General features: G+C 34.5%; 1 protein-coding gene across 6 annotated transcripts in view; it reads left to right on the top strand.

The window, feature by feature from the left end:
* The window catches only part of LOC106160773 (prolyl 3-hydroxylase 1), a 47,330-nt gene that overhangs the window by 2,137 nt on the left and 18,044 nt on the right, over nucleotides 1-27,149 (top strand). For all 6 annotated transcript variants that reach the window (XR_015333134.1, XM_087006058.1, XM_087005957.1 and 3 more), the window contains exons 3-6: nucleotides 1,986-2,157; nucleotides 8,531-8,656; nucleotides 13,688-13,824; nucleotides 19,496-19,594. Coding sequence is in view for 5 of the 6 variants with exons in the window: in XM_087006058.1 (XP_086862184.1) it covers nucleotides 1,986-2,157; nucleotides 8,531-8,656; nucleotides 13,688-13,824; nucleotides 19,496-19,594 (534 nt within the window). In the remaining variant the exon portion in view is untranslated. The remainder of the gene's footprint in view (nucleotides 1-1,985; nucleotides 2,158-8,530; nucleotides 8,657-13,687; nucleotides 13,825-19,495; nucleotides 19,595-27,149) is intronic.

Below are 27,149 nucleotides of genomic sequence, written 5' to 3' on the forward strand. Positions count from 1 at the left end.
CAGCCACAGCTAGAAATATGTTTATGTGGAATGTTAAACAGTAACTCACAGTGGAGTAAGCAGGTTAAAGTCCTGAAATGTAGCTACAAATGCATGTTTTCATATTAAAAGGAAAATGTTGCTAAGATGGATTATGAGCTTTAAAACAATGGACGCTGTAGTGCTCCTGGACAATAAAATTTTTGATTCTTTGCCGTTTTGGAAAAATGTGCACAGAGAAATTGTATTTAAAATGTATCAAAATGTAGATCTTTATACATTAAAAGAAATTTATTTCATGTCTTTCATTGTAAGGTATTGCACATTCTGTCAATGGCACTGTATTTCACTTTTGCATTCCAAGTTACTTTGCTATCTGTATCTGTATAGGATTTAACTTTTTTCAATTGAGTTACTGGCCCCATCTTTATAATAGGTGCCATATTGCCGCAGAATTATAGCTTGAAACTGGGGTTTTCTGCATCAGTTGGTTTAAATCAGATATTCTGGAAAAATTGGATGAAGTTAAATTATTCATGCGGAGAAAACCTTGTTCTATTCCACATCATTTCTCTCCCACAGTGTGGTTAGTTATCCTAATATCTATATGACAGAAGTATAATAACTGCCGTCCTGAGCTTGCCCTGCAGATGTTTAGTTCTCAGTTAGAAAACTGGACTTTTAACGCCTTGAACAGCATGGCAACTATTTCCCAACTGGTAACAACTTCCCTTAGAGAGAAATGTTACAGCATAACAAGCTCATGGGTTGCCAGTTTTACCTTAACCAATCTCACCATAGGTTAGGATGGTAAAAAATGTGGCTTTGTGTGCTGTGTTGTTCTTCCTTATTGGATCCAAATGTCCTAGTCATTACTTTTAGGTTTTCCCACCAGGTCCTCTACCAGATGTCATCATCTTTTGACAGAGGGATATCAGAAACAGACAATGTCTACCCCATTCATCTTGTGATTTCTTTTGCTTCACTCATAAAAAACATCAATTTTGTCAGAAAATGAAACATGTTTCCTTCATATCCTCTTGAAATTATTCTGTTATCACCTGTGTTGAAATAACTGAAAAAGAATGGAAAACATAAATGTGCGCTAGCAGACAAAATGTTTTTTAAATAAAGAAAAATATGGAAAGTGGATGGGGTATTAAATTTTGCTTCTATATTTGAGTATTTGACCTGTTCCTGCTGCTAGAAGATTGACCTTTTTTATGGCTGCAAGGTGAAGTGGAAATGTAAGAAAATTCCAGATGTACAACATATTTTGATGTTTGTAACAAATCGTTTGAGCCATATTCAAAGCTTTAAACAAGATGTTTTGTTTGGCTTTCAGTGTGAGAACTAGTTTTTTCAGATGATTCCTTGATGATAAACTACAGTTTTCTTAATGATAAACTATGGTTTCCCTTGTTTTAATCTTCCTTTTAAGTTCCACTATGATTTAGGCAATATTCCAGTTCTTCACAGCTTAATGCACATTTTATGCCTTTGGCCAATAAACAGTAGATGAAAGCAAATGCAATTTTATTTCAGCAATTGGGTCATTTTTTGCTTGAGTTGCTGTTGGCAGTTTGCTTAATATATACTGGAAACTGTTATCTAATGCCAGTCCCATTCTATGTCAAATTGCATTGAAAAGAATACCCTTAAAACATAAAACCATGACTAAGCCATAAGTCATTAGTCAAATAGCAAAGGCAAACTAAATATTCTCTTGTTGGTTGGGGGTGGGGGGCATCAAAGGAAATGTTATGTTATGAACCATTTGTCATTAATAAGTCACAAAGTTTTGGGTAATATCTATTCTTTTATTTTGATTCAGTTCAGTTTATCTTTATATTATTATTTTTGTCTTTTCAGAACAGATTTTTGTAATACACGACTGAAGTTTGCATTAGTGATGTCTTTTGGGTAAAAGTGCCTCTGTAAGCTGTTGCAATGTGTTTGCTTTGTGTGAGGATAGTGTTAATCTGATAATTCCTTTTTTTTCACAGACCCACTATATTAGGGCAGTTGAAGCCTACAACAGAGAAGACTGGCTGGGCGTTATAGAAAGCATGGAGAAATCAACAAGAGAGTACTTCAAGGAACACAGGACATGCAGACTGCTGTGTGAAGGAAAAGTTGAGCAAGAACAGCAGCTAGACTTTATTGAAAACATTGCAGGTAGAGAAAAAAAGTTTTTGATATGACATTGTGTTTACTGATAGAAGTGTATTTGGTCTGGTATTGTGTTGGATATGATAGTGTGCTTAGTGGGATATTGTGTTGGATATGATAGTGTGCTTAGTGGGATATTGTGTTGGATATGATAGTGTGCTTAGTGGGATATTAGAGAGTTTCCGTTGCCGGTGAGATACGCCGGCTAGATTAATACGTCATCGGTTTGTGCGCACTTGTGACGTTCACCACATTCATATACCGTCATCCTATCTAGTCTGCGGAATACAAGCGCTCCTATCTAGCCAGTGCGGAAGATTATTGAAAATAGTTATTACAGGTTATGTTTGCTAATTTATATGACTTATATACTTTTTTACAATAGTTCAAGTGTACGTTCATGCAAATTTCGACTTTTTAACAGAGAGGAGCCGCTAGTTTTGGTTTATCAGGCATGTAGTCAGGGGTTGATCGTGGGGTTCTTACGAACCGCCATTTTTGTCGGGAAAAATTGCACTTTTGGGTAATATTTGTCTCCTTTTTCATAAAAAAGAATCCCCCCTTGGAAATAGATGGCTACGGGGCCGTATATTGTTATTATTATATTGGAATGAGCGCCAGCATTCCGGGACATAACCGGAACGCGAAGAGAGAAGCGCGTTACTGGATACATTAGCACATACGTAACAATCTAGCCGTCGTATCCCAACTGCACCGGAAACTCTCTATTGTGTTGGATATGATAGTGTGCTTAGTGGGGTATTGTGTTGGATATGATAGTGTGCTTAGTGGGGTATTGTGTTGGATATGATAGTGTGCTTAGTGGGATATTGTGTTGGATATGATAGTGTGCTTAGTGGGATATTGTGTTGGATATGATAGTGTGCTTAGTGGGATATTGTGTTGGATATGATAGTGTGCTTAGTGGGGTATTGTGTTGGATATGATAGTGTGCTTAGTGGGGTATTGTGTTGGATATGATAGTGTGCTTAGTGGGGTATTGTGTTGGATATGATAGTGTGCTTAGTGGGATATTGTGTTGGATATGATAGTGTGCTTAGTGGGATATTGTGTTGGATATGATAGTGTGCTTAGTGGGATATTGTGTTGGATATGATAGTGTGCTTAGTGGGATATTGTGTTGGATATGATAGTGTGCTTAGTGGGGTATTGTGTTGGATATGATAGTGTGCTTAGTGGGGTATTGTGTTGGATATGATAGTGTGCTTAGTGGGATATTGTGTTGGATATGATAGTGTGCTTAGTGGGGTATTGTGTTGGATATGATAGTGTGCTTAGTGGGATATTGTGTTGGATATGATAGTGTGCTTAGTGGGGTATTGTGTCGGAAGTGATAGTGTGCTTGGTAGGGTATTGTGTCTGGTGTGATAGTGCGTTTAGTGTGGAATTGAATTTAATATGACAGTGACATTTATGACAGGCTGTGTGCTAGAACGTGTCTTTGTGATCAGTTTTCAAATATTTCCAAGCAGTTGCCAGTGCCATCAATTTCTGTCTTCTTTCACATTTTTCTGAACTGCAACCTGTTGGTATGCAAAGCTTAGAATTTATATTTATCTGTGCATATGAAAACAAAAAATTAAATTGTCATCCCTTAGTCTTAGAAACTGACTAAACTAACTGCAAACTTTTCCTTAAGACATCTTGAACAGATTGCATGTTCCACCTTCCCCATGTCTGCCTGTGGTGGAAATTTCCCTACATTAAACTTATGTTGGGTATCAAAGTGAAGAAGAATACACAGAACAAAAACCATTCCCTAGAGATCCTCCACTTGTGTTAGTTTTATAAAAAATAGATTGCCATCCTATGGCAAAAATTGATTTTGTCTGGCAAAGTCACATTCCAGAGTGGTGGAGGAGGTGTGTTCACACACAATAGATGGAGTGATACTGAATCTTTTACAACATTATTCATCATTAGAATCAAGCAAGTAAGAGCAGAATTTTGGTCTGGTTTACTGTTGTTCTCTTCATAACAGTAAATTGAAAGTTTTAAGTTAATCTGCATACAACTTGTGATGTGAACACACCACAGTGTTTGTTGATGACATGTTAAAAAGGATGTCATTTTATATGTGACTGCATTCATAGAGTCACCTTAAAGATAATTAAAGCCAGAGGACAAACTATGAGGTGTATTTAAGTACACTGGAGGCACTTGCCCATGATGCAATCCAATTAACCTGTCTAACAATTAAAGCAATGAATTAATCAGTGCTATGAAAGATTGAATCGATAAGGTGAATCCCCCTGCTTCCCACTCATCATAAAGGCAATTTGATCTCTGCAATTAGATATTCAAGGGTAATGATGAGTTCAGATGATGCCCATTCTCTGTCATTTATATGCTTAAAGCCATTAAATTATGTTTCATAAAGTTGGAATAAGCAATTTGGTCCCTGAAACAGAATAATGTTATTGCTGTTACCATTTTCCCTACTCATAACTAAATATCTATACTTCAGTTTATTCTACATAGTTCTGACTATAGGCATGGTTTTAATGGAATCATTGCATATACTTTGGTATGATTGAAGCTTAAATGGTGTAAAGATAATAATTATTGCAAGGAAATTGACATTGGGATGCAGGCAAAAGTTATGTGCTTTGCTTATTTACTAATACTAGAGGGAGACTTTGTAAAACGAACTATATTATATGCAGGAGTAATTTCTGATATGTTAATTTTTTATGAATGCCCCCTTAAAGAATTTGAGCTTTATTTTTTTTTAAACATTAAGGCATTTTCCAAAACTTCTTTAGTTCTATTATTTTTAGCTGATAAACTCTGATTCCTCTACACATATTTGGTAACTATGACAGCACAGATTCAAAATAAATAAAAAAGTTTTTTTTGTCATCACCCAGATTTTTTAATCACTGTAGCAATGTCAGTTAAGTAACAGTTTATAACTTGCTTCTGTAAACCATAAGAATTCAGTCCTGATACCCAATAGTTGGAATATCCATCCCCTTGTGAAACACAGGGCTCAGGTGTCTCTTTCTCTCTGCAGAGCCAGATGTGTATGTGTAGTTACCAGATAAATGTATACTTCACTTTATACTTGTCAAGTGCGAGACTTGTTTGAACAAATTGTCCCAGGAAAATAAGAATAATAAAAACGAAGTTTGAGCTGAAAGAAAAGACTGACTGAAAAAAGGCAGGTTTTTCATTGTATGTCTCATGTAACTTGAATTAGACATTCAACATGTAGGCCCAACAAACCAGCCTCAGCATATTTGCCACTTTTTCTCAGTCTAGTTGCAAAATGGCATTACAAGCCCTTCTTTATTAATGCTGTATGTGCTTCCCACACATACTTTTAGTTTAAAATGAAAGTTTTTTATTCCACCTTGCTAAACTATGGGTTTATATTAATACTTTTTAATGCAATTTACTGCAAGTTAAATCTGAATCTGAGTATCCATCAACCATGCACACAGGGAATTTGATAATATAATCAGAATGATAGAGTTTAAATGAAAGTCAGTTAAAAGGCATACTCAGAGGAGGTCCATCAATCACATTGCTGCTTTTAAAAACCAAAGCCCCCCCCCCCCCCCTTTTTTTTTTGAAAGATTAATCATATCTTAAATAAACTATAGGATGTGACATGCTCAAATGGGATTTTTGTGTTTTTCCTTGAATATATTTCATAGCAATGAATTTTAGAATATCACACACACATAGACACACACACACACACACACACACACACACACACACACACACACAGCAACAGAAACCCAGAAGCACACAAGTTCTTGAAAGAGTATTGAAACAGACTTTTTTAAATACCTGAATTACATGTTTATTTATAACAAGAGGTTCACATGTACTATAATTGGTGACTCAATGCCAGTTAAGATGTGTAAATTAAGTTTAGCACTTAAACTGTGGCACATGAGGCTAACAGTATGGAGAGGCAACCAAATTAAGATGTAGAGGATATATTTCAGGTGATAAGCAGACGGATAATGCAAGTAGTCAGAGAGAAACAGGAGAAATCTCCATCTTGGCTGTGCAAGTACTCCCAACTGTGTCAAAACAAACTTGAGTCATATAATCTCTGGCTGTCTGTGTTTTCAGTTTTTGTTGGTGTCTGCTTCTGGTAGATCTCCTCTCCCTCAGTGCAGTGCTGTTTAAGATTTTGTTAGTGACCAAAATAATTTATTATGGCTACAGATATTTGTAATGCAAAAAAAAAAAAAATCTAATTGATTTGTTATTGATTTGGGTCTTGGAAATTTGACTTAACTTAAAATGGTAGAATGATCAGAGCAACTTCATATTTCCATCAACACTAAGTTGAAACAGAAGTTCTCTGCACATTGCTCATAAATGATATGTTATGCTCTCTGGTATGACAAGCCGTCTGGTAGGAAATGGGTCCAAATTACATGAAAGAAATTTTTGCAATTTTGACAAAGCTTGTAGGTCAGTTCCATTTTTCAACCATTTTTGGTTTTAGGTACTGATTTTTACAGTCTGGTTCTGATCCATTTTATGACCATCAAAATGATTAGGATCTCTATTTTTCTCACAAGGCTTACATTTGCACTTTGAGAAACACTTGACCATCCTAAGAATGTAAAAAGGCTCTACCAAGCCTCTTTGAATTAGAAGACCCATTGGTCAGTTTGACAGGGACACTGCCCACAGTCTTTGTCAAGGTGTTACTGTTTTTTTACAGTGTTGAATTCTGGATCCTGAACACCATGCCTAATTTAACACCCTTCCTCTTTCCTTTTCCCTTTTATCAGGTATTTTTAATGTATTGCATTTTAATGAAGATTTGCAGTTCTACTTCAAAAACACTGGTATTTGTTGCCTAGAAAAAAAGCTTCAGAAGGATTTTATTCATATCTGAAATGCTGATTCATTATTTAAAGAGAATACTAAATCCACTTTCTCAAGGATAAACTAGCTTCTACATTTGAAATAAAATGTTTTTAGACAGCGCATTCTGTAATAAAAAAATCTAGATAGATATAAATTCGTGAACAAAAGGTTCTGCATACATTAAGGCAGGGCACTGATTATTGAAAGCATTCAGTTGGAGAGTTGCTTGCATAACCTCATACCATAGGTTTCTGCCTAACATAATGCAAGTTATAATTGTTTAAATTAATTTAGAAGTTTTGGGGCAAAAAACTGCTTATTTTGGAGTCGGCCATTATTGAGTTCACCTTGACATACAAGTGAAGCCTGCTATTAGTTTCCCAGCCAATACCTATTTAATTACATCCTATAATTGTTTTTTTTTTCAGTGTATTAATATACAGAAAGGTTAGGTTAATGCTAAGGCATCATGAGCAGTTCTGTACACTGTTCACAACTATCTGCTATATATACACTGCACTAAACTAGAGTGTCTCTCTATAGTGCTATGATAACCTGTAAACAAATCTGACTGGTTGACTTCCTGAGGTGATCACCTCTCCAGCTGATTAGAAAACATTCAGGATAGCTTCCACTCTGATGGGGAAAGATATACCTGGTGGACTCATTCAGTGCTCTTAGTGTTTTACAGCCTGATACCAGAGCCAGGTACACTGGGAACACTGGTTTGGAATGTGTTCTGACAGTATATCATGAATGTGTTTATGTGGTATTTCAGGGTGTGGTTTCTGATTCCTCTGTAGCTTTTTCTGGTGAAAGAAGTACCCATCTCCTCAATGAACACAACATCAACATCTCTAGCCAACCAATGTACCCCCCTCCACCCCCTCTCTCTCTCTCACCCTGTCAACAAACCCCATGCCATTGCTTTTATTTATAGTAACTCTCCATCTGCTACTGTTATAACTGCTGGAAGTGTTTGGCTGTCCAGACCAATTGATTTGGCCTCCTAACATTTCCTATTAGCGGATGCTGCTATCACCAACCACATCTGACAGCAGGCAGCAATGCCAGATAACATATCTTTATTCTGCCATATTAATCTCATTTAATTGCTATTTGATAAAATTGTGCAAATATTGGCTGTTAATGTTAACTTGTTTACCTGCCTTGATGTTGATGATTAGTGCAAATCTGGTTAACCTGCGTTAAGACAATTAAACTGTCCGGTCTGGTCAAAAGTTAATAGAATGGGTATTGAAAGTGTGCCTTATCTAAAAACAATTTTACGTAATTTGTTACAGATGGGAGATGAAAGATAATAAGATGATGATGATAATATCATGGTGTTTTGTATGAAAAAATATGTGGAAATAGATTGTTAAAAAAACAAAAGAATAAGTACAATATTATATGAAAAAATACAGCAGATTAGAAATTAATTAGATTTTAAGATGTGACGCTTTTTGCTGTAATATAATTTTTTACCCAAAAATCACATTTTACTTTCCAGACTATTTCATAAAAGTTTTAGACTGTAAGAAGAGTTGTGGTCAGAAACTGGACAAGATCTATGGCCAGTTTATAGAGGACTTCATAGCAGGCTGCTACCACTACTTACAGTTTGCCTATTTCAAGGGTAAGTATGCCAGATCGTAAGTAAAGGCCCTGAAAGGAAAACGGTATGCATGGCTGAAGCTGGATGTTGCCTTTATTTTTTTGCAAGCACTCCTGTGAAGTTTCTCTGTATTTACTCCCCTTTTTACTAAAATTCCTGGGCAGTGTCTGTTCATGTACTATGTGTATTTTAAGTTTCCCTGTGTTTTCTGTGGATTTACACTGGTAGTATGCCCATACCCAGCTTGATTGAAGTAATTGTAGACTAATTACAGGAAAAGAAGTTATCCAGACAAGCAAAAATGAGAAAAAATGTGAAGAAATACATTACAGTGTGACACTTGCAGAAAAAAGGTGGTTTGTTTTCCATTGTGAATAAAGTTGACCTTGTGTCCTGGTTCAGGAAAAATAGTTCCTATGGTTTTGAAACTGTAAACTAACTTTTTGAACAAAGGAATGTCCAACGGATGTCACTGTATGCATTGTTTCTTCCCATGAAGTAGATTTGAGATCCCAATTCCTGCAAGGAAGTAAAAATGTTTGATTATATCTTAAATTGCTATATGAATTACTTTAAAGAAAACTTGCCCACTTAAATCAAACACATAAAACAAGGTAAAAACCTAATCTTGTCCAGAAATACTGAATGTATATTTAGAAATCCTGGTGGTGTTGATGGCAAAGAAAGAAATATCCATGCAATTCAGTATGTAAATTTCAATTGATGTCCATTTGGTCTCCTGCAATTCACATTTGACTAATCGCCCAAGCCTAATAGCATTTTGCTCTTTTTAGAACTATTTATTCTTTATGTGGAAAGTCAATCTCCACCCACTTTCTTTAGAACCAACATTTCCTTTCCTTCCTTTTTTTGCCCTTTCAACTGAGAGTTTTTAAGTGCTACAAATGTGGCCTCATTAGTCACATCCAGTAAAGGATGTTCCATTTCTTCAGCTCTTTTTCCACTTGACTGATGACTTTCAAGATCTTTGCACAAGTTTATAGACATGTACAGGAGTAATTACTTAGATCGTGGGGTAAGGGCGACCTTATGCTAGGAAGAGGGAGGGGAATTGGTGCGTTGAAGTTTATGCCTAGAATGCTAGTAGTTGTTGGTTTGTGTGTGGGTATAATAAAGCTTTGCCTTTTAAACAGATAATGAAATATAGTTTGCACAAAGCTGAAATTATTCAAATATTTCATGTTACTTGCAATTGATTTGTCTACATGTGTTTCAGTGCTCAAGTTTATTAAAACATTGGTACAGTTGAAAATGCGCTTACATCATGTTTTATTTAAAGGTTAGTGATTATATTCAAACTTTAAAAAATACTTCTGCTGATAAAGACAGAACAACAAGAAGTTACAGTTATTATATTATTGCAATGAAATTCTGATGACTGTCAAGCATAGTTTTTGGAGTAAAAAAAAGAGAAGAGAATAATATATAATTAATGATTTTAAAATAAGATAGTGACTATTATTGAGTGATATGTAACAATAATTGACACTCCTGCTGTACCTCCATATCAAATCCATAGATAATTTTATCAGTCTGCACCAAATAGACATGTTTTTATTGGAAAACAATATATGATTGCTTTTCTGTATCTGTTGATCAGATTAGACTTGCAGATTCCATCGTAAACTTTCGCTGGGACCTTGAACATGGGATCAGTGTGTTTTGCAATAGCACAATGTACGTATGAACTCCTGTATCAGGTGACCATATAATGATTAGACTTGCTGATTTTGTGACAGATATTTGCTGAATTCCTACCACATCTCTGCTGTTTGAAACAATATATGAAACTTCCCTGCACCAGGTCGTTAAGATAAGACTTGCATAAGGCTTGCTTGCTGACCTAACATGCATTTTTTTCCCCTTTAGGTACACTGAGTTCAAATGTTGATAAGACCTGTTTTATTCATAGCTGATGCATTGGCAAAAGAACCCTACTTTTTTGTGAGCTTTCTCTCAAAGCAGTTTGATGCTAACAGTGCCAATTTAACAAGCCTATTAGAAAACTTGTTAGACCTACAACTTTTGAAACTTTCTTGGAAACTGTGAAAATTAAAAAAAAAAGATAATGGTACTCATCTCAGAGTTATCAGCCCCAGACTTGCTATCTGTGGCCACTCGCATTTATATGAGTTGTGCTAGCTGCTCTGTGAGAACCAGGGTGGGAACCGGCTCCTGCACATCCCTATTTCATTATCTCTCTACATCATCCTGCATCATGTGTCTGTGAAATTCAATTTACTGAAGCAAGGCATTAGATTTTCCATGCAGAGTGCTAAGCAAGTTGATAGTGTATGAATATTGATTGAACTGTTCACTTTAGGAACCAGGCACATTGACGGCAAGGCAGCGATCATCATTTCATGGAAATTTCTCCATTGACTGACTGGTTGGCACTTTGTCCTGTGCCAGGACTCACTATCCTCTGCCAACAAAGAGAGCTGAAATACAATTATCTTTACATTAGTTACATGCCAATCTATCCAGATTGCACATACTTAATAGTTTAATACTTTAATCAAGATCTTTGATTGAAAAAATGGAGAAAAACTACATGGACATGCCAAAAATACAAATTGCAACAAGATGTCTCAGTGCTTTGAGTAGAGGTTCTACTCAGACTGTTATAGCAATGTTCTTTTTATTCCCCCCCCCCCCCACCCCCATCCCTAAAAAATTACAATATTTAATGAAATTGATTAATGGCCTTTTTTTAAGTTTTATATACAAAGATGTGATTGGTATGTTACAACAACGTGTTAACTAGTTTTCTCCTTTTTCTTTCAGGTTCTTCTTTAAACAATAACAAAAAGGCATGCAAAAACGTGACTAAAAGCAGTTGTTGAATTTTGTTTAGAATATCAGTTATGAAATTAGATCAGTTTTGTGGATTCAAGAAAATTGATATGAACTTAGAAATAATTTCCAGTTATGTTCACTGAGGCGATAGAGAAATTCAATTTCTTTGTAAACCAAAGCTTAATCAGTGCTTAATCAAGTGGAATACCTTGGGAGGAATTTTATTACTTTTCCCCAGTCTATTTAGTTCCACAAATTTGCAAATCACCAGCGGCACAACTCCCTTCATTTAAACAGTATCTTTTCCAAACCAATCCCTGTCCAAGCCAGTCAGTTGACTTATCTGAAAACTTGAATTCCGTGTAATGAATCTCTTGGGGTTTTCATTTCATATATCAACAGTAGCTTCATTTGACTTGGCAAAGGGAAAGGAAATCGAGGTGTAACTTGATGTAATAGGATAATACTAAGTGCAGCTAAGCAAACAGAATGTCATCAAACAGCCATGATGGTGGTCTTCTAACAAACTTTCCATCTTTGGAAAAAGCAATGCACAGTATGATTTAGGATAATAATAATAATATATTGTGTTGATAGCTATCAGTAAGTTTTATATTTCATAAACTTTGCCTATAATATTAATGAGAAATTCAAAAATATATTTGTCAAAGGGAAAGTGGCATTTTTCTTCTTCAATTACTTAAAAAATAATATTTGGTTTGGCTAAAAAGAATAGCCAATTTGAAAAGAATTGTTAGAATGAGTCAAGATAGTTATATCTTTCAAGACAAATTCATTTCAAGAGTGTTGATTCTTAAATCTTTAGACTATGATAACAAGTATTGCATTGGATAGAAACAAAATACATTACCAAATTACAGAAATATTATACCTGTAGCAAATGGTGGAATCATATATTACAGGATAACAAACATTTTCGGTTGAAATAATGTTTTCCATTGTCCTTCATAACAGATATACCTGCTATCAGTTGTATTTTTTTTGTATAATAACATTAAAAGTAATATTGGATATACCCCTAGATAAACTATCCTTCTGGTTTGATTAAGCTTTAAAATGAAGGACAAGTTGCAACCTAATTTTGTAAAACCTATATTACTGTATAACGTGCGTGAATTCTGAAATGAGAAGAATTTATGAATAATAAGTTGTATAAATTTAAAATATGAATTTGACAAGCATGTAGGTGCATTTTGACTGGCACGACACGCCCAAATCTAATTAAAGAGAGCAAATTGGAGAAATATGGCAGACTGGCTTAACATGCTTTTGTATTTTTTCTTGTATATTTTGGATGTTTTTAATTTCCTTTTGTTATCCAATTATATTCAATCATTGGAGTAATCTGTCACAACTAATTTGACCAATAAAAAAAAGAAAACAAAGAACTTCGAATGCCATAATGTGTGCTGGTATGGGTGTCATGTCAGACCACTGATCAGTTTGCCATTTCCAAATTTGAAAAAATAAGTGAACGAAAACAAAAAAAGTATGAATCAATCTCAATTGTCTGAAAAATAAGAATATTTCCATCACGTGATGCCCCAATAATGAGCCTATTGTGTAATGGGAATAAACAATCTGTGCTGAAGTCAGACATTTTTTATGTGTGTGTTGAAAGCTTTTGTTCTCCCACTGTATATGATACTGTAGTCACACTGGGAGGGTGCATAGTTGCCTTCTAACCTGACCCTCATTTGTCTACATTCTAATTCAGAGCAGGAACAAATAAAGTTCACTGGCAGTGTAACCAGACATTAAAATTTAATTAGTACCAGTTTTCTTCAGTCCAGGGTCATGAACAGTGTTGATGCTATTCATAACTTATGGATTTTTGCTATTTAATTTTTTTTTCATCCACTGTGCAGAAAGCCATATACTGGACTCACATAGCATGGTAGATATTTGTTGTTATTTCTTGAAAAAAGTTTACAGGGTGGAAAATGAGCTGCTTGTGCTTGCTTGTTAAGAGATATCTTAAATAAGTAGCTATTAGATGTTGGAACAAAAGTGACGGCCCCACAATCTGATGAAATCGTATTTGCATTTCTTTTACATTAACAGTCTGTTCAGTCATAAACTCAAAACATGTAGTAATGCTTTGTCATAGACACAGTAAAACCCTTTAGATGTTTTACATCATTTCAACCTAAACACAACACTTACAATTTCTATATACCCAGTAATACTGTCTGTGTTTTATGTTTGTAGTTGGAGAATTCAACCATGCATCAGAGTGTGCAGGCACCTACCTCCTTTTTAAGCCTGGAGATGAAACCATGGAAGCTAATAAAGATGCCTACCTCAGACTGAAAGGGATTGGACCTATGAGCTTTACTCCTAGAGAGGTATTTTTCTCTCCCTTGCTGGGTGTGTTAACAGTTATGAGTAGTTGTTTATGTAACTTTTTGAATGTCATATCTAGATAGGAAGAGGTAATGTTGAAAGTAATTCAGTGATGGATTTTTCTTAGTTTTTGTTAAATTTTTTTGTTGTCTTGCAAGAAGTGCATTGATTATTTTCTTCCACTTCCACAATAAAATATGTATCCACGTAATTAAGCTTTATTTTATAGTCATCATTACATATGAATGTGCAACACCTGTGGGCTGTGCCCATAGGGCAGGTGATAATTAGGTCATCCTGGATAATTTTGGGTCATTAGAGTCAGTAAGTGCTATATTGATTATGATTAAAGTATCCCAAAGAGGCCTCCTTACCCATTGCTTAGTTTACATATACAACCGTATTCTGAATCTGAATCAACTCAAAACCAAATTAATCTGTTCACATTACAGAGACTTGAGAACAACTATGTTGCTCACCATAAAATGGTCTTTTAAACAGCACATGGTGGGTGTAGAAGATTAATAAGAATCACACCACTGAGCTTGATTTATGAAAATATTTGTAGAATTAAGTACCCTCAATGCTGTCATTTTATCTTGCCAATATGAACATACCTCTGAAAACTCGATGCCCAGTTAACTGTTGGGCCAACAGATTATCCAGTTCCTGTTCAGAGAACCAAATTGAATGAACAGCTATGTTTATATTGACACCATATCTTATAATGTTATCAGACTGGAGGTGGGTTATGAGTACATAAAATGGGCTGTTTCTTTACCTAGCTGGTAGTATTTTTGAAAAGTGCTTTAATTAGCCCCAGCCATTTCCTCCTTATAGTTTATGTTCTATCAGCAGAGGAAATCTGCATATCCTCATATATGACATTCAGTGGACTTTTAACTTAAACCACATGAATTGAAAAAAATATTACTGAAGACAGAAAAACAGTTCTTTGTTGTCAAATACATCCTGAGAAAAAGATGTGGGAATGTTCTCTGTAAATTTGTCTCTTCAAGATGGAATGATTATTTCCCAGTATGAAGAGTCTTTTCAAACTTCCTGTTGTCAAGTATTAACTTATAAGTCGATGAGACGGAGTGAAGATTTATACTGATTACCTCTTAATAGAAATGAATAATTATGAGCGAGACTGGTGTTTTTGCCATTTCATAAAGCAATACATAACATTGCATTTTCATGTTGATAGGTTTTTAAGTATCATTACATTTTCTTACAATAAACTCTGATAAAAGTTTCAGCACCATTTTTGGGGTAGCATTGCCATTTAGACAACTATCTTCAGAACATTGTCCAGACATGATATGTAGTTGTGTTATTCACTTGTATAGTCTGTGTTTCAAGTGTATACACACTGGCACATTTGTAAATACTCTACACATGACAAAATCATATAACATCATTCATGCTGTGTGATTCTCTTTGATTTCTATAAAAAATGGCTGAAATAAACCACAGCATGTGTGTGTGTGTGGTCGCTCAGATGAAAACAGTGGATAAATCATAAACTCAAATTAAATGTGACATGATCCTACATTTTTCGTGTGGTTTTGGTGGATTTAAACAAACAAATAAAGTTTGCTATATCTTTTCTGTAAACAAAAATGTTTATTCAAAATAATTTTTTGCAAAAGCCAATCACTGGCAATTTTAAAATGTGATATTCTTAACATGAACTAAAATGAATTGCAAAAATAAATTATTATTGTTTTTGACTGATTGATTTTTTTATGACCTCAGTAGGATGGAACTAATATATATATTTGTGACTAATAACAACAATATCAGCCTAAGAAAATATTGTTATAAGGTTAGACTCCCAGGGTTAGAAGTTCATATCCTGACACCAGGGTGCTAAAATGTATGTTGCCAGTTACTTCATGTGATGAATGAAGTTGTAAAGTAAAATGCCAGCAGCATACTTTAATCGATTACTGACTAATTTTGCACTGACTTATGTAATACACCTGTTTAATGCAAGGAGCAGATGTCTTCATAAAAAGTGACAACTTTTTACAGAAATGCTGAGATTGGAGAATACAAATGAATTTGGGTTAACATGAAAAAGGTATATGATTTATTAGCACTTTCACGTTATAAATATTACATTTTAGAAATTTAATGGAACTAATTCTTAAAGGACTTGTCTAAAATTAATGTGAAGTGTACATTGGTAGGTGCACCAACTTTTTTGTATCCAAACAGAAATATTGAAGTTCCTTGCAAAATTTTCTTTAGTCTTCAGTTGTTATCCATCTTATACTGGTGTGTGCATTTGGCAAAACACCTGTAAATGCCAATGAAGTGATCAAATGTCCATGGCACCTGTACTGACCAGTGAAAGACTGGCCAAAGGGCAGGTGGACACAGGTGGGCATCCCCTTTCTTAATGAAGACATTTAAGGGACAGCCCATCAAGATCATAAATGGGTCAGTGGGAGATTACAGTGGCCACACTGACCACACATCAGTTTTTAGATCCATGACAGCTTGCTCATAAAAGCTTTATACATTTGAGATTTACCTGTTTAGAAAAAGTAAATCAACTCATTTTCTGAAATTTAATGACAGCTTAAACCCTGTCAATGCTAGATGGTATATTAAATGAGACATTCCCTCCTTTACTGATTTGCATTTCCTTCTTCATTGAATTGATTAAATTTAAATGTAAGTTTCTGGGAATAAAGTTGTCATTTGTATCATAAGACATGTATCTGGTTTAAAAATAATCTGGATAACAATATGTGAAATGGGCACTTGTGTAGTATTGATTTATTTATGAGAAGAGTGTCAGTGTCCTGAACCAGAACTAGTTTCAAAGGCAGTCTAATAGTTTTTATCAGAACTGTTATATATGTATGCCTTACTCTGTTTACTCTTAAAGATGTATCTTAGTGGCATGCCTCAAAGTTGCATTATGTACACTAGTTTGGAACATGTTCTCATGTCCTTGTTTTCCTTTTTTTTTTAGAGAAAATGTGATTTTAATCAAATTTTAAAAACCTTCCTTTATAAATATGCAGGCTCACTGTTACCATAGTACATAGATAAAACTTTTGAAAGATTAATCTTTATTTTCATTATTTGATAAATTTAAAGAGACAAATTGATTCTTATATATCTTTTTTATTTTTGAAAATCATCTTTGTTTTATAAATTCTTTTGTTCACAGATGGAAAACCCCAAGTGTCAGAGAGACCTAATGCATAATTTTTAAAGAGTCTTCCAAGTAAATAGTGCATTAAACTTGAAATGGTCAGACTGATGTCATCAGACAAACACCATTCAAGGAACCCTGTTGCACCTTAGAATTTTTTATCCAATATTATCGCTGTGGCCATTAGATTGTGGAGTAATTTTGGTAAAGATTAAGCCAGATCTGAGGTTGCTGTGTTGGTAGTGATGTACATGAGTGAGCAGTCAGTGTTCATATAAGTGAGCTCTTCTAAAAACTTATTGATTTGTCAGTTGCAATAATATATTGTTAATATCTCTGGAAATGATACCTTCAAAAGAAGTCATTGAACTTGAAAGTGGTGGAGGCTTTTTATCCAAACTATGGACTTAGTTGATAAATAGAAAAGTGAAGTGATGATTCCTCTTAGTAAGACATGAAGGGTTATGTCATGTGCAGAGAAAAAGTACCAATAAAACTCCCAGGCTACAGGCAGCTAATAGCAAGAGCCTGAGATTAGTCTTGAACCATGCTACTTGCATTAGAAAATTGTCCAGATAATGAAAAACATGACTTTGACTTTTTAATGTGAATAGTCAATGATGTATCTGCAAAATTAAAATAAAGATTATGCTATCTTATGCTCTTTGTGCTGAGGTGAAATACCCATAAAACAGCCCACACTGCCTGCATGTGGTGAGATGAGACTCGCAGAGAGCTAAATATTAGTACTGACTCATCACTCAAGGACGTCTCTCCTAGAAATTGCTCTGGGAAATTGGTCTGGGAAATGTCAAGTCAGCAAGTCCCAAAGTGCAGGAAACTTCACATAATTGTTCTACTAATTCAGTGTAGTAATCTTTTGCTGGCACTGATAATGGATCTAGATGGTAGTTTTAATGCTATTATTATGTGATATAGTGGCACATTACTCTGCTACCATGTTCAAATGGATGTCAGTGATATATTGCTAGGGTGTTTATTAGGTCTTTTATTTATGGTTTGATAAATGAGGAATGTATAAGATTTTAAAGTTTTCTTCTTTTCAAATATCTTTACAATGGTATCTAATTTTTTTTTTTTTTTAATTTGCCAGCAGATTAACAGTAAACTGTCTTACTCCACTTATTACGTTTGATTAAATGTTTATGGAAAGGAAAGCAAAAGAAAACATGGTTTTTACATTTTATGTGATTTTTATAACTTCATTTTCTAATCTTATTTCTGAAAATCCATAAACCAGATTATATCTTATCCATGAATCATTAATACAAAATAAAGTAGCTCATGAAGATGAAATAAGTGTTGAGTCAGTGATTAAGTGAGCCTTTATCATTGTGCTAAATAGAAATGTGCAGACTGGCTGGAGATATATTTATGACCTTTGTCTAGTGTAATGTTTATTTTATCTAAGAAAACTTAATGGGCACAAAATCTTGCCATAGAACTACTGGTCATTATGAAGAATTCATTAAATGGTTGTTATGGCTTAAGATAAGTTGATGTGATTAATATAGATGGCTGGACTTTAACAGTGGTCATTAAACCAAAGTGCTAATCAAAAGTTGCTCTCAAGCAGAAAGATATTAACCCATCACATTCTAGATTTATGAAATTGACATGAATTCTGATCAGCTTAAGGTGGATTCACACAATGCCATGATAGGATGATCATTACTTGGTAACAAGCATCAAACATTCCTTGTTATAATCAAGTTGGTAGCAATAATTGCACAGATGTATGACAGCTAAAATTTTTCTCATTTGGCAGATATATATTTGATATAAAAAAGTAAGGTTGTATAATTGAAGGCCGACTCAATTACATTAAGAATTGGTAACATTTCTGCATCATATTCGGTCCTTGAGCCTAGAGTGATCATGGCTATAATAGAAGCCCAGAGAGGAGCAGATGTGACTGAACCCATGTCTAGAATTTCATGTCCAGTCTGGTATCAATTACCCGATTCAGATTGCCTGTCTGGCTGAGGACATTATAATTAAGACTCATTTACACACTTGGGGAGGAGGGGCAAGGGGGGAGGGAGGGGAGGGGACAGTTGATCATTAATCATTGTTAGGCAGTAAGCCATGGGTATGTAGCCATATATTGTATCCTGCATTGTAATGTTACATTATAGGTTCTGACATTTTCTGTACAGTCTTTTCTCATTAGTGGTGTTTTTGTGTCATTGATGGAATATTAAAAGATTGTTATTTTTCATTTTATTTTATTATTTTTATTTTATTTATTTATTTATTTATTTATTTATTTATTTATTTATTTATTATTATTATTTTTGTCTGATTTTTGTATTTGTTTATTATTTATTATATTGTCTTTTATTTTTGTTTGGTTTTGTCAATGAACAGGATGAGATGCAACTTTTATGGTTTAAAAATTCTGTTATGCTCTTGTTTTCAACAGATTCTGTCTATTTTCATAACATTACATTTATCTTGTTTTTATTATTTAGGATGCCCAGAAGCACTATGACCTGATAGCATTTGAAGCCCAACTTCTGAAGTACATAGATGAGCACTACATGTTTGACATAACTGAAGTCATTGATGATGTAAGTATTGATAAAAGAAATTCCTCCATGGAGATATGCAACAGGTCCTTCATAAGATAAAAAAGCACTTAAAGCAGACTTAAGTTTTAAAATTGTATCATATTATTTGCCTTTATCTTACTTCTGTTATTTTTATCATAGGGCATTGGATGTAGCCTGGATGTAGCAAGTTCAATATTTTGAATTGTATCCAAATATTTAATCATTAATAAAATTGTGTTCTGATTAAGCTTTATTTAGAGATAATTTCAGATTCCTATCCAGCCCTTCACACAAACACTGGAAAAAATACAAACTTCCCCTGACCTCGTGTGTGGTATCCAGCACACAGCCTAACCCTGGCATGTTTTATCATGGAGGAAAACCAATCATGAGTGATACAATCCTTGATTAATGGAATATAATAAAGATGTCACAGGGCAACCTAGAATAATGATCCCCAACCCATTACAATCATGAGTCCCCGTATAATAAATGTAGTAGCTGCAAGGCTATCTCTTATAGTTAATGTTGATTCTTTTGAAAGGGTGTCTCTGTCAAATTTACTTAGCTGATAACCTCTCTGTTGACAACTTTTTCCTGGCAAATAACTACAGGGAAGGAACACTGGTGATTAAGATTGCAACAGTAACAAGAACCGTTGTCTCGTATTGTTGTTGTAAACCTGCACTAGTGTAGTCCAAATATTGACTGTGATTAACGAAGAAATTTAGACATATGCCCAATGTCAACAACAACAGAAAAGAGAAAGGGTGGCCTACGGTTTCCCCTCATATTCAGCTCGTTAGAATACACATTTGGCTCAAAAAGAGAAAAAAATTGAAATATGTATGTTGCCTAAGTTTGTTTATATTAAGTTTGAGGTAATGCAGATGGAATGAATAGAAACAGTTTGTTTAATAAATTATTTTTACTAATCTTTGCATGCTTATAACCAGTTTTCAAAAATGAATTAAAGAAAAGCAGAGTGAGAATTTAAAAGTCATTGAGCTGTTTTTATACAGACTGATCGAAAAAGTGAGAAAACATTTTTCTAAAAAAAGGTCCAGGAATGCTAATATTGAGATGGTACAATATGCAATGACACTGAATGGAAAAAGGACAAGGTCATTTATTTCTAACTGCCCTTTTATTTTCCCAAAGGTCTTCAGTTCAATTAACTTTGCCTTTGTCATATTTAGATTAAATGATGAACAGAAAAGCCATAATGAAGTCTAAAGGGATTCCAGTCCCATGTCAGTGAAGTTCATTCACTTTTGAAAAGGGAATAAATTAAAGGAAAATTAACAATATTTTGGGTAACATTTCGAAAGGAGGTTTTCACTTCAAAAACATGATTTAATTGCATTTCCATGTATGCAAAGAAAGGTTACATTAATCCACATTAGATCACAAACTTAATCATATACCCCATTCACACTACAGTTGCAAAAATGCGCATTTCTATAATCCGAATTTTTCGTGAGGAATTCGATTCGGTATTGCGTTCACACACGCTAAGCGAAACCGAATTACATGTTGAAAATTTCAGGTTTAACTTCCTGTTTTGAACACTCGCGCATGCGCCGCACAGGAAATCTTAAAATACCAACAAAAATTTGTGACGACAAATGCAACTCTGAAGACATTCCAGCATTCTTGAGAAGTATAAGATGGCAAAATAAGTTTGTTTCCTCATGTTGTAGTGAGTGGTGACCTCCAAATACGTTTGGTGCACTCGCTAAAGTAATAAACAAGCGTTCATAGATACCCGCACTTATCTGCACACATGCGCAGTTAGATCTGTACAGGTGTCGATTCCGGTAAGTTATCCGGATCGCGCTTAGAAATCCACCTCGCTTGCAGGATTTTGAAAATGCGCATTACAAAAATCCTCTTGCGTTCACACTACTGCATTTATTCGAATTGTGACCTAATTCGCAATTTATCCGGATAACTGAGCGTAGTGTGAACGGGGTAATAGATATTACATGCAAATAAGTAGACCTGAACTTGCTGTAGCTTTGACAAAGTGCATGGGTACCCAGCAGTACCAGGAAACCAGTGTTTTCTCATGTCACCTGTCCAGTCTGCTGCATGATATAAGGGGCATGTGAGCTTCCATGTTATCTTAAAAAGAGTGTTTCTAATCTGGTGTTGTAAAAGCTGTTAGATGTGACAAAACAAATAGTGCTTGATGTCCTAGCTGGAACACTTCCTGGTGTCCCCCCATGTAACAAAAGATCAACCATTTTTGAACTTGTGCAACAAAAATCTCATCAAGTGAGATAAATGAGATCATTCCATGGGGTGCAGATGTTTTTGCACATTGTTAGAATTGCTGTAGTAGAAGGAATGTGTTATCTGGTTTCCTTGTTCATTTTCTCTGTTTGACCAAGTAAAAACTAAGCTATAAATGTACTAGAAATATTCAGGAAATGTAAAGCAATCAAAATGCAATAAATGATACAAATTAGCAGGAGTTGCCTCTCATTGCATCATAAAATGAAAAGCAGTCAGCATACTAAATGGTGAAAAAACAAGGTGGCATATGAAATATGCTTCAAAACTCATTAGAATGTAAAAAGGTCAGCCAGACATGACATAGTTTCTGAGTAAGTTGTCAACATTGCTGCTATATGGTTTTATATGAAGAACATGTAATCAAAACATTTCATTTTGCTAATGGCATTGTTCTTTGCACCACACTATAGACTGTTAAGCTAAAGAATTGAGCTTAGTAATCATTGCCATTCTGCATGTTTTGCCCAAGGTGTCATGTAGAAGTAACAACTCTATAGCACAGTCATGAAATGTTCAACCATGGATTGTTTTATGTGTTCTTTGCCTGGATATGAAGTCTTCATGCATTTCATTTGGCTATGCAGGCTCGCATGCTGACACTTTACAACTGCTTGCACATGAATCCTAAAGTAGACACGTAGGCATGCATTTAGCATGAAAGACAGGCTTGTATGCATATCACAGCATATGCACATATAGTACAAGGTTAAAGAGGCTTGCAAGCATATATGTGCATTTTTGTATAGATGTTTTGTAAAAATGGCATAGCTCAGGGAAATGGCCTTCTAGGCTATGAGACAGCCACTTTTTTAAATACTGAAAAAAATGAGGACAAATAGAAAGCCTGATTACAGTATCATACCAATAAGATTTGCATCTTCAAATCCTGATAAGACTCCTGTATTGATAAGAGCAACCTAAACCATGGGAAATAATTGTGTTAAAAAAACTGCATCGGTCTTTACAAAAAGGCTTTGTGACTCTTCTCGCAAACTGCTAATGGATAGATTCATATCTGCTCACAGACTATGCAGGAAACGATAGTTGATCTTGTTGATGTTAATGTTGTCGTCAGTGGCAACTATTTTGAATAATGCAAATGATGGATGTCTTGTAAAATATACTGTAATGATACTGTTAATGCTTCTGATTTGATTTTATGTGTATTATAGAAAAGATGGCTCCTTGCTTACATGCATCTTGTTCCATAATTACAGCGCACTTAGTCACCCAGTCGGGGGAGGAGAGAACATTTAGGTATAAAGCAAAGTAGTTTTTAACTAAAATAAACTTGTCCTTTTACACAGTTTTGTTTTTGTATCAGGCAGCACCAGTGGAGACTACCAGGGTGCCAGATGAAACAGGTCACACCCCTGCAATATAGATCTCCTTTTAAAGTATCACCTTTCCTCCTTGTCCCATACTATATATGCTCTTCAAAACACATCTAGATTTTTTTCCATTCCATCTCCCTCTTAGCTTATTTCAGCATCACAGATGATATGTTGAAAGAAGAAGACAAATAAACTTAACCTGCTGTAACCTCAGTTCAAATGTATCTTGACCTGATCCACGCTAGCCTCTTCCTTGGTGAACCATTTACACACAGTCTTTTAGTTGCTTTTCATAAATGATAACAAAGCAAATATTGGAACATTAGGGTCGTTATGAGAAATGTTGTTGTGTAAATGTTACTTTCTTGTTGACCCAAACCATATTGGTCCCTTGGAATGAGTTGAACTAAGTGATAGAATAATTGTTACTTGCAAACAACTGAAAAAAGATGTTGGCTTTCTAAACACTTCAGGACTATGTTACTTGTTGCTTAGATTCTTGATACCCTGTCACAAAACACTGAGAAACTAAGTTAAGATTTATTGACCAATAAAAATCCAAATATGTATTATTTTTACAAATTTAACATAATGTTCCACCATGAGTATGTTTGAAACTCTTGAAGGCAGTATTGCAGAGAATGTATGAAGAACTTTTATCCTCAGAATTTATTTCAGTTAGACATTAATTAAACTTTTTTGTCACATAAAAAAATCCAATGTGTAAAGCAATCAAATATGACAATAGGTTACGTTGAAAAATTACATATCCCTGATTTAAAATGCCTCTGTGTGTGTGTGTACATCTTCACAGCAGAATAGATTATTCTTTGAAAGTTAAATCACTAAAGTGATGAAATTATCTTAATTGAACTAATTTATTGTAGGATACAGATTTAATAAAACCAGACTAAACGGAGAAGGTATAAGGAACTACTTGAACCCAAAATACATGATGGTTGTTTATCTCTACTGGTCATGCAGAAAAAAGGTTTGAAAAAATAACAGGAGTGAAAAAATACCACATTGTTTGTTGGTGCTCAGCAGAGCAGAATATCTAGTCATTCATCACATTGGGCATGGCTAGTGACAGTGGGGTGCTCAGTAAGAAGAATGGGAGTTTTTTTCCTAATTGATACAAATTCATTGTTCTGGGTACATACTAATCATTGAAACTGAAGCAAACACATCATGATTGATGCTAATGTGTTGGTTGTTCTTCAGTGCAGTGTTCAGGACACAAATTGCCTGAGTAGCAAGCTTTTCTGCTCATACAATTTACTCAATTATCAGCGCCATTGATCCAGCTTGTCTTCTTTTGCTTTCATTTTCATACATTCATTGGTACTTTCATACAATTAATTCTACAGTCTTCAGTGATTCATATTAAAATTAAATCCATATTCTATCTAAAACTAGTGTTGTCCTGTTTAAAATGCTTTTATTTTGCAAACAAATAATAGATTTTCCTGGTGGAATCATGGCATGAATACAAATGTTAGAAATCATTCATATTGAAACAGCATCTATTTTTTTTAGCCAATCTTGTCTGCTGCAGAAATAAAATGCACCCATTAAAATGAATAGAATAAATTTTCTCTTCCTAGGATATAATAGTAAATATTAAAATAAAATTACTATGAACTTAGTAAAGAATTTTAATGATTTTTTTTCCTTTCGTTTGCTTTCAAAATATAAATCTGGACTTATGGACAGTAATCTGTAGCACAACGAACAACAAAATTCACGTTGTATGATATAATACATATAAAAACTTTAAAAGTATTACATGGGGCATTTAAATTTTTTCTCAGTATAGAACAATGCAAAGAGCAATTATTGCAAAAATGAACCATCATAGGATATCAGCCTTATAATGGTATTCCAGTATCATTAATGTAATAAAAAGAACAGCTAGTGCAAAAAGCTTGATTTTACCAAAGGTTATATTGTGGATGATAGGCCATGTTTATTATACAAAGGTAACATTATGCAGGCTCCTGTGCACCAGGTCTACCCCACCATTGATGAGATAGGCTATTATATTTTGATTGATCACCATTAGATTTTCAGTAATCTGTAGGAACATGGCATGGTTACTCAGATTTCACATGTCTCTCATTGAAATAAGGTGTAATGTCAGAAGAGTGAACCTGTCTTGTCTTTACAGCACTGTGAAGCAGCACATTATCTACTGGTACCATTATCGGATGCTGGAAATAATGTGGTATATAAACTTACAACTTGGTCACAATGCATGATGCAGGATTGGAAATTAGTTGGGGCGTTTGCATTTTAGTCATGTGTAAAGTCTTGAATAACAGAGTACTAAAATTATTCATAAAGCCTAGGTTAGTAGGTTAAATGCCAGTTTTTATCCTATTATATTAATGCATATTTTGATATTTTGACATTTGTGATAAATCAAACAAGTGACTTGAGTTTATAGAAACATTTCCATGTTTAAAGGAATTTTGCTGTACGGTATATAAATTAAAGCTTGCCACTGTTTGTCTATAATAGTTATTAAGATGAATTTTATTCTGAAAATAGGAGGTTAAAATGTTAGATATGTTTAAGAATTGCATAAGGCATGCACATTCCTTGCTGTAATCATGCACATTAAATTGTATTTCTGTTTCACACCTTCAGTACTATACGCTGTGGAATATCTAACATGGTCCAGAATTGATTGAGTGTAGATGTAATTACACCTGCATTTCATGTATATTTTATGATGTCTCTACTTCAAATGACGGAGGTAGTAAAGGGTCAGAGAACTTCTGTTTGGATTCTCCTTTGATAGCCTCTTTGCGTGACCACCTGTCTGTCAGGTGAGTGAAGATGAGAATTGCTTTGTTGTGAAAGATTGCCATGGATAATTATCCTTCTGTTATCAGAACTGTGGGGTTTTTTATGAAAAAAATTCATTTATAAAAGGAAGTTTTACCCCGTCTTTTTTTATTTGATAAAAAATAATGGGTAATGACCAATACTTTAGTCACGAGTAAGCAATAAATGTCCTATTTGTAAGCAAAATGACAATTGTTAAAAAATAAGAACTATTGTAGCCATTTTTATGGTTTACAAAATTAATATTATTCAGATTTTCACAATGAAATAGTTCTTGGCTTAGCCTGGAACAGTAGCATGGTATTGCTGTGCTCAGGATAACTTCATTTCACAATGACAGTAATTATCAAAATAGTTCCCAGATTAAGATGCAACCAGCCACTTTCTCTGATCACTGACAGAAGGCAAGGGAAGATGAAAACACAGCAGGTCTCTAAAGCCCCTGAATAGACCTCTCTCCATAGTCCATCATTGTGTAGTCTGCAGCTCTGGAGGCTAGTAACTGATCCCTTACCTGTCATAGTGAAGACTTGAAGGGACTGCCACCTTGACAAGTATAATTATAGGTTTTTATAAGAGTACTTCAAAAGCAAGCATTGTTATCCTTGACCACACAGCTATTAAGCCATTTAAAAAAGAATCCACTTCAAAGAGACACTCCAACACGTTGCTGTAACAGATCAAAGATTTTGAATTAAAATTAAACTGAAAAGATACAGGTGCACTGGGAGGGCTTCAGGGTGAATACCAACACAGAGGAACACCTGACACATACCCTTCTGATATATAGTTTCTTTTCTTTTTCTCCCCCCCACCCCCCACCCCTCATATATTATGCCATATATTTTAGTCCATTTTGTGTTGTGTGATGCTCATACTGCCAAAAGCTAAATTTTAATCTTTCATTTTTTACTATTGAGACATTTATGATTTAAAAACCATTTGAACATAATTTAAAGTTGCAGATTACGTAAATATCAGAATGATCTTTTTAATAGATTATGATACGAAACAGCAGAAAATCATTAGCTAAGCGAAAAATGATCAAGTTGAATTAATGATATATGTATCCAATTGTTCCTCGT

Source organism: Lingula anatina, chromosome 1, assembly GCF_051362555.1.
Source record: "Lingula anatina isolate TDL-2025a chromosome 1, LinAna3.0, whole genome shotgun sequence".
Classification (NCBI taxonomy): Eukaryota; Metazoa; Brachiopoda; class Lingulata; order Lingulida; family Lingulidae; genus Lingula; species Lingula anatina.